This window comes from Falco punctatus (genome assembly GCF_963210335.1).
Source record: "Falco punctatus genome assembly, contig: scaffold_170, whole genome shotgun sequence".
In the NCBI taxonomy this organism is placed as follows: Eukaryota; Metazoa; Chordata; class Aves; order Falconiformes; family Falconidae; genus Falco; species Falco punctatus.
The window spans coordinates 1-15168 of record NW_027660306.1 but is presented as its reverse complement, the minus strand read 5'-3'; the positions used below and the strand labels follow the sequence as shown (position 1 = coordinate 15168).

Here is a 15168-nt window from a genome sequence, read left to right as displayed (position 1 = left end):
AGACCTCAACTGTTTGCCCCAAACCTTGACCAATTGCTCCAAACCTTGACCATCTGCCCAAAAATCTTGACCATTTCCACCAAACTTTCACTATTTGCCCAAACCCCTGACCATTTACCCCAAACCTCAGCTGTTCCCCTCAAGCCTTGACCATTTGCCCCAAATCTCGAGCATTTGCCCAAAACCTTGATGATTTGCCCCAAATATCAACAATTTGCCCCACATCTCAAACGTTTGCCCCAAACCTTGACCATTTCCACCCAACCGCACCTGGTTTTGCCCCAAACCTTGACCTTCTCCACCAAACCTTGGCCATTTCCACCAAACACTGACCACCAGCCCCAAACCTCAACAGTTCACCCCAATAATGTGACCACGCGCACCACGTCTGACACGTCCCCACCCAGCCCCATCCACTCCCGCCCCAAACCTCACCCGCTCCGGCCCCAGGCGGTGACTCGTTGCGCCCAACCTCCACCTCGGCCCCAGATCCCAACTGGGTGTGTCCCACATCTCCAGGCTTCGACCAAGGGTCCGGGTTTTTTGCCCCAAAACTCGTTTATTTGCGTCCAACGTGCCCCAACCACCACCAGCTCCACCAGCACCACCTTCTTTGGCGCAGCAGTAGGTGGCCGTGTCGTCGTCCCTGAGGCTGCTCATCTGCAGCGTGACCGTGCTCTGGCCGTTGTCCCTGGAGATGGTGAAGCGCCCCTTGACCGACGGCGCGTACCTGGTGTTGCCACCATTGTTGTTGATACCCGCGACGTACCTGTGACACTTGATGCTCCTGGTCACATTTGGGGTAAACTGTTGACGTTTGGGGCTGGTGGTCAGTGTTTGGTGGAAATGGTCAATGTTTGGTGGAGAAGGTCAAGGTTTGGGTCAAAATCATATGAGGTTGCGTGGAAATGGTCAAGGTTCACGGCAAATGGTTGGGTCCTGGGACCAACGGTCAATGTTCGGTGCCCGTGGTCAGGGTTGGGTGGAGAAGGCCAAGCTTTGGGGCACAACCAGGTGTGGTTGGGTGGAAACGGTCAAGGTTTGGGGCAACTGGTTGAGTTTTTGGACCAAAGACGAAGGGTTGGTGGGCATGACCAAGGTTTGGTGGATCACGCCAGGCTTTGGGGCCAACAGTTGAGGTTGGGCCAAGGACCTGGGGGTACCAAAGTTGGGGGGCCCGGGCTGGGGTCCGGCGGGACGATCTCATCAGCATCATCATCAGCGCCTCTGGCGCAGTAGTAGGTGGCCGTGTCGCCGTCCCTGAGGCTGCTCATCTGCAGCGTGACCGTGCTCTGGCCGTTGTCCCTGGAGATGGTGAAGCGCCCCTTGACCGACGGCGCGTACCAGGTGCTGCTCCCACCGCCATCGATCGCTGCCACGTACTCCAGCCCCTTCCTGGGCGCCTGCCGCACCCACTGCAGGCAGTAACTGCCGAAGTCGAAGCCGGAGCCCTTGCAGACGAGGCGCAGGGACCCCCCGGGGGTCTGGAGACCCCCTCCGGACTCCACCAGCTGCACGGCCGCCCGCAGCCCTGGGGAAGGAAGAAGGGCCGGGTTGAGTCTCCCGCTCCCGGCGTGGCGCCCACCCCTCCCCCCCCCATCTCCGCGCCCGGGGAGCGGGTCAGGGCGTCCTACCTGGGAGGGCGGCCAGGAGGAGGAGGAGGGCGGTGGGGTGGCGGTGGTGACGCAGGGAGGGCAGACACGGAGCCCGGACCCTGGTGAGGCCTCCAGCGTCACCGTCGGCAGCCACGGAACGTTCTGGGCGCGGCAGGCGCCCGGGAAGGGGCTGGAGTTCATCGTGGGTATCACCAACAATGGTGGCTGGACCGGCTACGCGCCGTCGGTCAAGGGGCGCTTCACCATCTCCAGGGACAACGGCCAGAGCACGGTCACGCTGCAGATGAGCAGCCTCAGGGACGGCGACACGGCCACCTACTGCTGCGCCAGAGGCGCTGATGATGATGCTGATGAGATCGTCCCGCCGGACCCCGGCCCGGGACCCCCAACTTTGGTACCCCCAGGTCCTTGGCCCAACCTCAACCGTTGGCCCCAAAGCTCAACCTTCTCCACGAAAACTTGGTCATGGCCACCAACCCTTCGTCTTTGGTCCCAAAACTCAACCATTTGCCATGAAACTTGAACATTTCTACGCAACGTCATCAGATTTTCACTCGAACGCTGACCTTCTCCACCAAACATTGACCATTTCCACCGAACACTGACCGCCGGCCCCAAACCTCAACAGTTTTCCGCAAAAATGTGACCACGCGCACCACGTCTGACACGTCCCCACCCAGCCCCATCCATTCCCGCCCCAAACCTCACCCGCTCCGGCCCCAGGCGGTGACTCGTTGCGCCCAACCTCCACCTCGGCCCCAGATCCCAACTGGGTGTGTCCCACATCTCCAGGCTCTGCCCAAGGGTCGGGTTTTTTGCCCCAAAACTCGTTTATTTGTGGCCAGGGCCCACCCACCACCAGCACCTCCAGCTCCACCACCATAGTCACTTTTGGCGCAGCAGTAGGTGGCCGTGTCGCCGTCCCTGAGGCTGCTCATCTGCAGCGTGACCGTGCTCTGGCCGTTGTCCCTGGAGATGGTGAAGCGCCCCTTGACCGACGGCGCGTAGTAGGTGCTGCCATCGTTGTCGATACCCGCGACCCACTCGAGCCCCTTCCCGGGCGCCTGCCGCACCCACTGCATGCTGGAGCTGCTGAAGGTGACACCAGAGCCCTCAGCGGGGTCTGGGCTTGGGGGAAGGGTCTGGGTGAGGGTCTACAGCTGGTGGAGTCCGGAGGGGGTCTCCAGACCCCGGGGGGTCCCTGCGCCTCGTCTGCAAGGGCTCCGGCTTCACCTTCGGCAGCGTCGACATGTTCTGGGTGCGGCAGGCGCCCGGGAAGGGGCTGGAGTTCGTCGCGAGTATCAGCAGCGGTGGCAGCACCTACTACGCGCCGTCGGTCAAGGGGCGCTTCACCATCTCCAGGGACAACGGCCAGAGCACGGTCACGCTGCAGATGAGCAGCCTCAGGGACGGCGACACGGCCACCTACTGCTGCGCCAAACGTGCTGATGGTGGTGGAGCTGGTGGTGGGACGCCGGCCCCACGACCCGAGATCCCCGCCCTGGGGCAAAACCAGGAACATTTTGGTGCAAATCGCTGAGATTTGGGGCCAGTGGTCGAGGTTTGTGGCCCATGGCCAAGGTTTGGTGGAGATGGTCCAGGTTTGCGGTAAAGAGTTGAGTTTTTGGGGGAGGGGTCCAGGTCTGTGGCACATTGTTTGGGTTCGGGGCTGGTGGTCAATGTCTGGTGGAAATGGTCAAGGTTTGGTGGAGAAGGCCAAGTATTGGGTCAAAATCAGATGAGGTTGGGTGGAAATGGTCAAGGTTCACGGCAAATGGTTGAGTTTTGGGACCAACGGTCAATGCTCGGTGGATGTGGTCGGGGTTGGGTGGAGAAGGCCAAGCTTTGGGGCACAACCAGGTGTGGTTGGGTGGAAACGGTCAAGGTTTGGGGCAACTGGTTGAGTTTGGGGACCAAAGACGAAGGGTTGGTGGCCATGACCAAGGGTTGGTGGAGAAGGTTGAGGTTTGGAGCCAACAGTTGAGGTTGGGCCAAGGACCTGGGGGCACCAAAGTTGGGGGTCCCGGGCCGGGGTCCGGCGGGACGATCTCATCAGCATCAGCAGCAGCAGCTTTGGCGCAGTAGTAGGTGGCCGTGTCGTCGTCCCTGAGGCTGCTCATCTGCAGCGTGACCGTGCTCTGGCCGTTGTCCCTGGAGATGGTGAAGCGCCCCTTGACCGACGGCGCGTACCAGGTGCTGCCACCATCATCCCAAATACTCGCGACAAACTCCAGCCCCTTCCCGGGCGCCTGCCGCACCCAGTTCATGCTGACGCTGCCGAAGGTGAAGCCGGAGCCCTTGCAGACGAGGCGCAGGGACCCCCCGGGGTCTGGAGACCCCCTCCGGACTCCACCAGCTGTAGACCCTCACCCAGACCCTTCCCCCAAGCCCAGACCCCGCTGAGGGCTCCGGCTTCACCTTCGGCAGCTTCGCCATGGAGTGGGTGCGGCAGGCGCCCGGGAAGGGGCTGGAGGCCGTCGCGGGTATCAGCAGTGGTGGCACCACCTGGTACGCGCCGTCGGTCAAGGGGCGCTTCACCATCTCCAGGGACAACGGCCAGAGCACGGTCACGCTGCAGATGAGCAGCCTCAGGGACGGCGACACGGCCACCTACTGCTGCGCCAAAGAAGGTGGTGCTGGTGGAGCTGGTGGTGGTTGGGGCACGTTGGACGCAAATAAACGAGTTTTGGGGCAAAAAACCCGACCCTTGGTCGAAGCCTGGAGATGTGGGACACACCCAGTTGGGATCTGGGGCCGAGGTGGAGGTTGGGCGCAACGAGTCACCGCCTGGGGCCAGAGCGGGTGAGGTTTGGGGCGGGAGTGGATGGGGCTGGGTGGGGACGTGTCAGACGCGGTGCGCGTGGTCACATTATTGGGGTGAACTGTTGAGGTTTGGGGCTGGTGGTCAGTGTTTGGTGGAAATGGCCAAGGTTTGGTGGAGAAGGTCAAGGTTTGGGGCAAAACCAGGTGCGGTTGGGTGGAAATGGTCAAGGTTTGGGGCAAACGTTTGAGATGTGGGGCAAATTGTTGATATTTGGGGCAAATCATCAAGGTTTTGGGCAAATGCTCGAGATTTGGGGCAAATGGTCAAGGCTTGAGGGGAACAGCTGAGGTTTGGGGTAAATGGTCAGGGGTTTGGGCAAATAGTGAAAGTTTGGTGGAAATGGTCAAGATTTTTGGGCAGATGGTCAAGGTTTGGAGCAATTGGTCAAGGTTTGGGGCAAACAGTTGAGGTCTGGGACAAATCATCAAGGTTATGGGCTAACGGTCAAGGTTTGGTGGAAACGGTCGAGACTGGGGGCAAATGGTCGAGGTTTGAGAGAATCAGGTCAAGGTTTGGGGCAAATGATGCAGGTTTTGGGCAAAGAGCTGAGGTCGGGGGTAAGGACCTGCTCTGGGTGGAGGAGTCAGGGGGCGAAGCGGGGACAACGCGCGGGTGGGACGTGGGCTGGCGCTGGGGTCGGGGCGGTGACCAGCGCCCTGGGGACACTCGTAGGTGCCGCCACCACCGCTGCCACCACCCGCGACGGCCTCCAGCCCCCTCCCGGGCGCCTGCCGCGCCCAGAACATTCCGGAGCTGCCGAAGGTGACACCAGAGCCCTCAGCGGGGTCTGGGCTTGGGGGAAGGGTCTGGGTGAGGGTCTACAGCTGGTGGAGTCCGGAGGGGGTCTCCAGACCCCGGGGGGTCCCTGCGCCTCGTCTGCAAGGGCTCCGGCTTCACCTTCGGCAGCGTCAGCATGAACTGGGTGCGGCAGGCGCCCGGGAAGGGGCTGGAGTGGGTCGCGAGTATCAGCTACAGCGGTGGCAGCACCTACTACGCGCCGTCGGTCAAGGGGCGCTTCACCATCTCCAGGGACAACGGCCAGAGCACGGTCACGCTGCAGATGAGCAGCCTCAGGGACGACGACACGGCCACCTACTGCCGCGCCAAAAGTGATGATGGTGGTGGTGGTGGAGCTGGTGGTGGTTGGGGCACGTTGGACGCAAATCGATGAGTTTTGGGGAAAAACCATCGAGATTTAGGCAGAGCCTGGAGATGTGGGACACACCCAGTTGGGATCTGGGGCAGAGGTGGAGGTTGGGCGCAACGAGTCACCGCCTGGGGCCGGAGCGGGTGAGGTTTGGGGCGGGAGTGGATGGGGCTGGGTGGGGACGTGTCAGACGTGGTGCGCGTGGTCACATTATTGGGGTAAACTGTTGAGGTTTGGGGCCGGTGGTCAGTGTCTGGTGGAAATGGTCAATGTTTGGTGGAAATGGTCAATGTTTGGTGGAGAAGGCCAAGCTTTGGGGCAAAACCAGGTGTGGTTGGGTGGAAATGGTCAAGGTTTGGGGCAACTGGTTGAGCTGTGGGACCAATGGCCAAGGTCTGGTGGAGAATGTCAAGGTTTGGGGCAAATGGTCAAGGTTTGAGGGGAACAGCTGAGTTTTGGGGTAAATGGTCAAGGTTTGGGGCACATGGTCAAGGTTTGGGGCAAATGGTCAAGGTTTGAGGGGAACAGCTGAGGTTTGGGGTAAATGGTCGAGATTTGGGGCAAATCATCAAGGTTTTGGGCAAAGGGTCATGGTTATGGGCAAATGGTCAAGATCTGGGTCAAATGCTCAAGGTTTTGGGCAAATAGTCAAAGTTTGGTGGAAATGGTTCAAGATTTTGGGGCAGATGGTCAAGGTTTGGGGCAAACGGTTGAGGTTTGGGGCAAACGGTTGAGGTTTGGGGCAAACGGTTGAGGTTTGGGACAAACGGTCGAGATTTGGGGTAAATGGTCGAGGTTTGGGGCAAATGGTTGAGATTTGGGGCAAATCATCAAGGGTTTGGGCAAATGGTCAAGTTTTGGGGCAAATGGTCAAGGTTTGGTGGAAATGGTCGAGATTGGGGGCAAATTTTCAAGTTTTGGGCAAATAGTTAAAGGTTGCTGGAAATGGTCAAGATTTTTGGGCAGATGGTCAAGGTTTGGGGCAAATGGTCAAGATTTGAGGAAAACAGTTGAGGTTTGGGGCAAATGGTCAAGGTTTGAGGGAAACAGGTGAGGTTTGGGGTAAATGGCCAGGGTTTTGGGGCAAACGGTTGGGGTTTGGGAAAAATCAAGATTTTGGGAAAACTGTCAAGGTTATGGGCTAATGGTCAAGATCTGGGGCAAATGCTCAAGGTTTTGGGCAAATAGTCAAAGTTTGGTGGAAATGGTTCCAGATTTTTGGGCAGATGGTCAAGGTTTGGGGCAATTGGTCAAGATTTGGGGCAGACAGTTGAGTTCTGGGACAAATCATCAAGGTTATGGGCTAACGGTCAAGTTTTGGGGCAAATGGTCAAGGTTTGGTGGAAACGGTCGAGACTGGGGGCAAATGGTCGAGGTTTGAGAGAATCAGGTCAAGGTTTGGGGCAAATGATGCAGGTTTTGGGCAAAGAGCTGAGGTCGGGGGTAAGGACCTGCTCTGGGTGGAGGAGTCAGGGGGAGAAGCGGGGACAACGCGCGGGTGGGACGTGGGCTGGCGCTGGGGTCGGGGCGGTGACCAGCGCCCTGGGGACACTCGTAGGTGCCGCCACCACCGCTGCCACCACCCGCGACGGCCTCCAGCCCCCTCCCGGGCGCCTGCCGCGCCCAGAACATTCCGGAGCTGCCGAAGGTGACACCAGAGCCCTCAGCGGGGTCTGGGCTTGGGGGAAGGGTCTGGGTGAGGGTCTACAGCTGGTGGAGTCCGGAGGGGGTCTCCAGACCCCGGGGGGTCCCTGCGCCTCGTCTGCAAGGGCTCCGGCTTCACCTTCGGCAGCGTCAGCATGAACTGGGTGCGGCAGGCGCCCGGGAAGGGGCTGGAGGCCGTCGCGGGTATCAGCTACAGCGGTGGCAGCACCTACTACGCGCCGTCGGTCAAGGGGCGCTTCACCATCTCCAGGGACAACGGCCAGAGCACGGTCACGCTGCAGATGAGCAGCCTCAGGGACGGCGACACGGCCACCTACTGCCGCGCCAAAAGTGACTATGGTGGTGGAGCTGGAGGTGCTGGTGGTGGGTGGGCCCTGGCCACAAATAAACGAGTTTTGGGGCAAAAAACCCGACCCTTGGGCAGAGCCTGGAGATGTGGGACACACCCAGTTGGGATCTGGGGCCGAGGTGGAGGTTGGGCGCAACGAGTCACCGCCTGGGGCCGGAGCGGGTGAGGTTTGGGGCGGGAATGGATGGGGCTGGGTGGGGACGTGTCAGACGTGGTGCGCGTGGTCACATTTTTGCGGAAAACTGTTGAGGTTTGGGGCCGGCGGTCAGTGTTCGGTGGAAATGGTCAATGTTTGGTGGAGAAGGTCAGCGTTCGAGTGAAAATCTGATGACGTTGCGTAGAAATGTTCAAGTTTCATGGCAAATGGTTGAGTTTTGGGGCCAAAGACGAAGGGTTGGTGGCCATGACCAAGGGTTGGTGGAGAAGGTTGAGCTTTGGGGCCAACAGTTGAGGTTGGGCCAAGGACCTGGGGGCACCATAGTTGGGGGTCCCGGGCTGGGGTCCGGCGGGACGATCTCATCAGCATCATCATCAGCGCCTCTGGCGCAGCAGTAGGTGGCCGTGTCGCCGTCCCTGAGGCTGCTCATCTGCAGCGTGACCGTGCTCTGGCCGTTGTCCCTGGAGATGGTGAAGCGCCCCTTGACCGACGGCGCGTAGCCGGTGGTGCCACCATCGTTCTCGATACCCGCGACGGCCTCCAGCCCCTTCCCGGGCGCCTGCCGCGCCCAGAACGTTCCGTGGCTGCCGACGGTGACGCTGGAGGCCTCACCAGGGTCCGGGCTCCGTGTCTGCCCTCCCTGCGTCACCACCGCCACCCCACCGCCCTCCTCCTCCTCCTGGCCGCCCTCCCAGGTAGGACGCCCTGACCCGCTCCCCGGGCGCGGAGATGGGGGGGGGAGGGGTGGGCGCCACGCCGGGAGCGGGAGACTCAACCCGGCCCTTCTTCCTTCCCCAGGGCTGCGGGCGGCCGTGCAGCTGGTGGAGTCCGGAGGGGGTCTCCAGACCCCCGGGGGGTCCCTGCGCCTCGTCTGCAAGGGCTCCGGCTTCACCTTCGGCAGCTTCGGCATGGGATGGATGCGGCAGGCGCCCGGGAAGGGGCTCGAGTACGTCGCGGGTATTTACAGCGGTGGCGGCACCTACTACGCGCCGTCGGTCAAGGGGCGCTTCACCATCACCGTTCAGTTGGCTTGAAGGCTTGAGCTCCACCAAACCTTGGCCACATGCCCCAAGCCTTGACCATTTCCACCAAACCTCAACCATTGGCCCCAAGCCTTCCCCATTTCTAAGGAACCTTGACCATTGGCCCCAAATTTTGACCATTTCCACCAATCCTTGACCATTGGCCCCAAAACTCGACCATTTCCACCAAACCTGAACCTTTGGCCCCAAACCTTCACCATTTCCACCAATCCTTGACCATTGGCCCCAAACCTTGACCATTTCCACCAAACCTTGACCATTTCCACCAAACCTGAACCTTTGGCCCCAAACCTTCACCATTTCCACCAAACCTCGACCATTGGCCCCAAACCTTCACATTTTCCACCAAACCTCGACCATTGGCCCCAAACCTTCACATTTTCCACCAAACCTCGACCATTGGCCCCAAACCTTCACATTTTCCACCAAACCTCGACCATTGGCCCCAAACCTTGACCGCTGGCCTCAGACCTCCACCGTTTTCCAGGATCCTCGACCATTCCCACCAAATCTCATCCGGTTTTGCCCAAGCCTTGACCTTTTCCACCAGGCCTCGACCCCTTACCGTTAGCCTCAACCGTCATCGTGCCAATTCCCAACCGTTTGCCACGAGCTTCCACCGTTTTTGCCCCAAACTTCATCCATTTGCCCCAAACCTCGTCCATTTGCCCCAAATATCAAGGGTTTTGCCCCAGATCTCAACCGGTTTTGCCCCAAACTCAACCCTTGGCCGCACACGTTGACCGCTTTTGCCCCAAACCTTCTTCTCTTACACCAAAACTCGACCGTTTGCGCCAGGTCTGGACCGTTCGTTCCACAATTCCCAACAATTTGCCCCAATACTCGAACATTTGCCCCAAATTTCAACCGTTTTCGCTCAAAACTTGACATTTTGCCACGTACCTCACGCATTTGCCGCAAAATTTGACTGTTTTTGCCCCAAACGTTGACCGTTTGCACAGAGTCTCGACTGGTTTTGCCACAAAACTTGTCCTTTTGCCCCAAATCTGGGCTCTTTGCCCCAAACCGCAAACATTTCCCCCAAGTCTCAAGCATCAGACTCAAATTTCAACGTTTTTGCCCAAATCTCGACTGGTTTTGCCCGAATCTCGACCGTTTTCGCCCAAAACTCGACTGTTTTTTGCCCAGAACTTGACCCATCCCACCATCCTCCCAATGCTCCGAGCCCAGAAACCTGCTGGGTACCCGGACCCTAATACACTTAATTATTAGTGAAGTCATAATGAATTTTATTAATTATTAATAATAACCACCATTAAATAAGAGGGTCTTGGGGATTAATTTAATTATTAGCCCTAATATACTTAATTATTAACCCTAATGGACCTGATTATTAGCCGTAATGTTGGAGGCACAAGGGATAAATTTAATTATTAGCCCTAAAACACTTAATCATTAACCCTAACGGGCCTGATTATTAGCCACAAAGTTGGAGGGACGGGGGAATAAATTTAATTATTAGCCCTAATATACTTAAACGTTAACCCTCATGGGCCTGATTATTAGCCATGAAGTTGGAGACATGGGAAATAAATGTAATTATTATTGCTAACACACTTAATTATTAACGCTAATGGGCCTGATTATTACCGGTAAAGCTGGAGGGATGGAGAATAAATCTAATTATGAGCCCAAAGGACTTAATTATCAGCCCTCATTTAGGCAGGACGGCAGATCAATGGACCTATGAGGCCTCAGAGAGTTAATTATTAGCCCCAACAGGCCTAATTATTAGCCCTCATTTAGGGTGGCCTGGGGGTGAATTTAATTACCAGCCCCAACAGGCCTAATTATTAGCCCTCATTTAGGGTGGCCTGGGGTGAAATTAATTACAATCCCTAACAGGCCTAATTATTAGCCCTCATTTAGGGTGGCCTGGGGTGTGAAATTAATTATTAGCCCCTACAGGCCTAATTATTAGCCCTCATTTAGGTGGCCTGGGGGTGAAATTAATTATTAGCCCCTACAGGCCTAATTATTAGCCCTCATTTAGGGTGGCCTGGGGGTGAAATTAATTATTAGCCCCTACAGGCCTAATTATTAGCCCTCATTTAGGGTGGCCTGGGGGTGAAATTAATTACAAGGCCTAACAGGCCTAATTATTAGCCATAATTTAGGGTAGCCCGGGGGTGAATTTAATTACAATCCCCAACAGGCCTAATTATTAGCCCTCATTTAGGGTGGCTGGGGGTGTGTAAAATTAATTACCAGCCCCAACAGGCTAATTATTAGCCCTCATTTAGTGGGGATGGGAAATATATTTAATCAAGAGGCCTAATAAACTGAATTATCGGCTGCAATTCGGGGCGCGGGGAATTCCGTTTGGTTTTAAGCCGCCACGTGCTTAATTACAGCTGTACTAGACAGGGTGTTCAGCCCTAATTAGGCGATAAACTTAATTAAACCCCAAGTGCAGGTGCCGAGAGCAGCAGCTGCGAGGCCTAGGCCGGGGAAGGAGAGCGGCGACCGAAACGGGGGGGAAAAGGCCATTTTTGGGGTTTCGGGCCAGTAATGGGTATTTTTGGCGGCGCAGGAAAACCCCGTCGGTCGGAGCGCGGCGGCGGGAAACACCTGCCCTGCCTGCGCTGACATTAGTGCTGCCGCCGCTGTTATTGTTATTATTATTACTGTTATTATTACTAATATTACTATAATTATTATTATTATTATCATTATCATCATTATTACTAGCACTACTGCTGTTTTTATTATTATTATTTTCTATTTTATTTTATTTTTTGAAGTACTGTTTTTCATTGAGGTTATTATTAGTGTTGTTATTATTTCTATTTATACTTTTACTGATATATTTTATTATTTTTTTCAAAATATATTATACATGTAAATACATTTATAATTATTATTGTTATTGTTGTCATTATTACCGTTTCTATTGCTATTAATTCGGTTATTTCTATTTCTATTTCTAGTATCATATTCTATTAATGTTATTATTGTCATTATCACCGTTATTATTTTTATTATTCTTCCATTTCTACTTTTTTAATTATATTATCTATGCTGGCGATAACACACGCTGCCTCATATTTTTTTAATTACTAGCAGAAATAATTTGACCTAATTTTTTTGTTGCTATCGGTATTAGCAGAAATACTTCCACGTTGCTGCTGTTATCATTATTATTACCATTATTAAATATTCTTATCAATATTATTGGTATTAGTATTAATATCGTTATCATTATTATAATCATTATTACCATTATTATTATGACTATTACTGTTTTTACCATCAATATTAATATTATTATCAACATTATTGGTATTAGTATCATTATCATTCTTACAATTATTATTTCCATTAATATTATTATTGCTATATTTTTATATTATATAATATAAATATTATATAACATATATGTTTATTATATATAATTATATATATATAATTATATAAAAATAATATTATTAGTGTCATTATCATGATTCTATTACTGTTATTGCCATCATTATTCTACTTTATTCTTTTATTAGTGGGGTAGCGGGAAATCAGTCTACTCAAATTATTAATTTTAGCAGGAATTTTATTTCTTTTTTAATGATGACTATTACCAGGGAGACTTTAATTAATTTGCGATATCCTCAGCAGCGATACTTTATTTTCATTATTATTCTTACTATGAGCAGAAGTAGGGCTGCTTTATTGCAATTATTATTTATTAATTGCAGATATTATTAATATTAATATAAAAATAATAACTATTAAAACTACCTTTATTTTATTAACGGTCTATTTTTTACTATTATTATTTTCAGTCACTATACTTAATATAATATTCTTTATCATTTCATATAGATACGTTCATTTTTTTAAATTATCAATTTTTAACTTTTTTTCTAATTAATTTTTTATGATTTATCTTCTCTTCGGCAAGAAGACGCGCCCACTTGATTGAATTGTTTTTCTTTTATTTATTAAAACTCCTTTTCTTGATGTTGCCTGAAAAAAGCATAAAGTTTGTAAAACCGGCAAAAATCGTTAAATTCTATTTTTTTTTTTTTGGGGGGGGGGAGGGGAGAGGGGCAGAGCCACGTGCCCCAGGGCGGGGAAACAAACTGAAATTAAAGGAAATAAACTAAATAAAGGAAAAAAACTAGGAAAATAAATGGTAATAAAGGATAATGAAGGGAAAAAATCGAAAATAATGGAGAATAAAAAAAAAATAAAATTAAGGAAAATAAAGGATAATAAAGGAAATTACTGAAAATAAAGGAGAATGAAAAACAAAACAGAAAGAAAATAAGGGAGAATAAAGGAGAAAAAAGGAAAATAAAGGAAAATAGTAGGAAAATAAATGATAAATTATAATAAAGGAAAGGAAAATAAAGGAAAAAATAAAATAAAAATAAAACAAAGGAGAATAAAGGAAAATAGTAGGAAAATAAATGATAGTAAATGATAATAAAGGAAAATAATTGGAAATAAAGGAAAGTTTAGGAGAATAAAGAAAATAAAAGGAAAATAAAGGAGAATAAAGGAAAATAAAGGAAAACAGTAGGAAAATAAACGATAATAAATGATAATAAAGGAAAATAAAGGAGGATAAAGGAAAATAATTGAAAATAAAGGAGAATAAAAAAATAAAAGAGAATAAAGGAAAATAAAGAAGAATAAAAGGAGAGTAAAAGGCAAAAATAAAGGGAATAAAAGGAAATAAAAGGAATAAAAGGAAAGAAATATATAAAGAAAGAAAAAATACGTAAACACGTAATAAAAGACAAGAAACAGAAAAAACCGCACAGAAAGAAAGGAAAAGGGAACTGAAAAACGTGAAAATAAATTAATTACGGAGAAACCGAGGAACGATAAAAATACCTAAAAAGAAATGAAATAAACGAATAAAAATGAGACGAAAGAGACGAAATAAAACAAATGACAGTATAGGTAATAAAGAAAAAAAAAAAATTAATAAATGAAAAAAAGTGAAATAAATGCGGAAAAATAGCCGAAAGAGACGGGGAAAAAAAAAAAATGAACGGAGGATTAAATGGGGGAAATAAAATAATTAATGAAATTAAATAATTAAATAAATGACACGGAACTCGGAGAAACGCACAAAATTAAATGAAATAAAAGCATGGAAAGAAATTACAGCTCAGAAACAGAAACAAGTTTAAAGAAATAAAATTAATTTCAAGACGTAAACCCCAAGGGTAAGCATGGAATTAAAGTGCATTAAATAAATGCCTAAAAATGAATTTGACAGAAAAAAAAAAAAAAAAAAAAAAGAGAAAGGAACGAAATGAATGAAATGAAAAGCCAAATTGAAATTAAATTAAATTTTAAAATAAATTAAATAGAAGTAAAAATAAATACAAGGAAAAAATGAAATTCAAAGTCAATTAAATTAAAAGCCCATTAAAATGAAATGAAAAATAAAATAAATAGGAAAAAAAATTAAAAGGAAATTAAGGAAATAAGTGACATTAAAAGCCAATGAGATTAAAAGCCAGTTAAAATTAAATTAAAAATAAAAAATAGAACAAATAATAAATGAAAGGAAATCAGTGAAATAAATGCAATTAAAAGTCAATGAAATGAAAAACCCATTAAAATAAAATTAAAAATAAAATAAATAGGAAAAAATAAATAAAAGGAAATAAAGTAAATAAGTGAAATTATGCGTCAATGAAATGAAAAGCCAAATTAAATTAAATTTAAAATAAAGAATAGAAAAAAATAGATAAAAGGAAATAAATAAATGCCATTAAAAGCCTATGAAATTAAAAGCCAATCACAATTAAAAATAAAATAAATAGGAATAAATAAGTAAAAGGTAATGAATTAAGTGTAATTAAAAATCAATTAAAGTAAAAGCCAATTAAAATTAAATTAAAAATAGGCTGAATAAAGAAATGGAATAAATAAAGGAAATAAATGAAAAAAATGATATTAAAAGCCAATGAAATTAAAAGCCGACTAAAATTAAATTTTAAAAAATAAATTGAAATAGAAATATAAATAAATTTAAAAATGAAATTAAAAGCCAATGAAATTAAAAGCCGACTAAAATTAAATTTTAAAAAATAAGTTAAAGAAATAGAAATAAATATAAATAAATTAAAAAATGAAATTAAAAGCCAATGAAATTAAAAGCCAACTAAAATTAAATTTTAAAAAATAAGTTAAAGAAATAGAAATATAAATAAATAAATTTAAAAATGATATTAAAAGCCAACTAAAAGCCAACTAAAATTAAATTTTAAAAAATAAGTTAAAGAAATAGAAATAAATATAAATAAATTTAAAAATGAAATTAAAAGCCAACTAAAAGCCAACTAAAATTAAATTTTAAAAAATAAGTTAAAGAAATAGAAATAAATAT

General features: G+C 48.6%; 2 protein-coding genes and 1 long non-coding RNA gene across 3 annotated transcripts; 2 read left to right on the top strand and 1 right to left on the bottom strand.

The window, feature by feature from the left end:
* Nucleotides 1-960: 960 nt before the first annotated feature.
* On the bottom strand, nucleotides 961-2698 carry LOC308057188 (uncharacterized protein; the record flags this gene model as incomplete). Its single annotated transcript, XM_080411329.1, has 3 exons — nucleotides 961-1531; nucleotides 1635-2054; nucleotides 2473-2698. The coding sequence occupies 3 exons, from the start codon at nucleotides 2696-2698 to the stop codon at nucleotides 1110-1112; spliced, it is 1068 nt and encodes a 355-aa protein (XP_080267455.1). The 3' UTR covers nucleotides 961-1109.
* Nucleotides 2699-5353: 2655 nt separating this feature from the next.
* On the top strand, nucleotides 5354-8807 carry LOC308057190 (uncharacterized protein; the record flags this gene model as incomplete). Its single annotated transcript, XM_080411331.1, has 4 exons — nucleotides 5354-5549; nucleotides 7325-7615; nucleotides 8049-8453; nucleotides 8557-8807. 4 exons carry the CDS (start codon nucleotides 5354-5356, stop codon nucleotides 8790-8792), a joined length of 1128 nt encoding a protein of 375 aa, XP_080267457.1. The 3' UTR covers nucleotides 8793-8807.
* Nucleotides 8808-10530: 1723 nt separating this feature from the next.
* On the top strand, nucleotides 10531-11685 carry LOC308057186. The gene is made up of 2 exons (XR_013925171.1): nucleotides 10531-10754; nucleotides 11066-11685. It is a non-coding gene; the product is annotated as an uncharacterized lncRNA (long non-coding RNA).
* Nucleotides 11686-15168: the final 3483 nt, after the last annotated feature.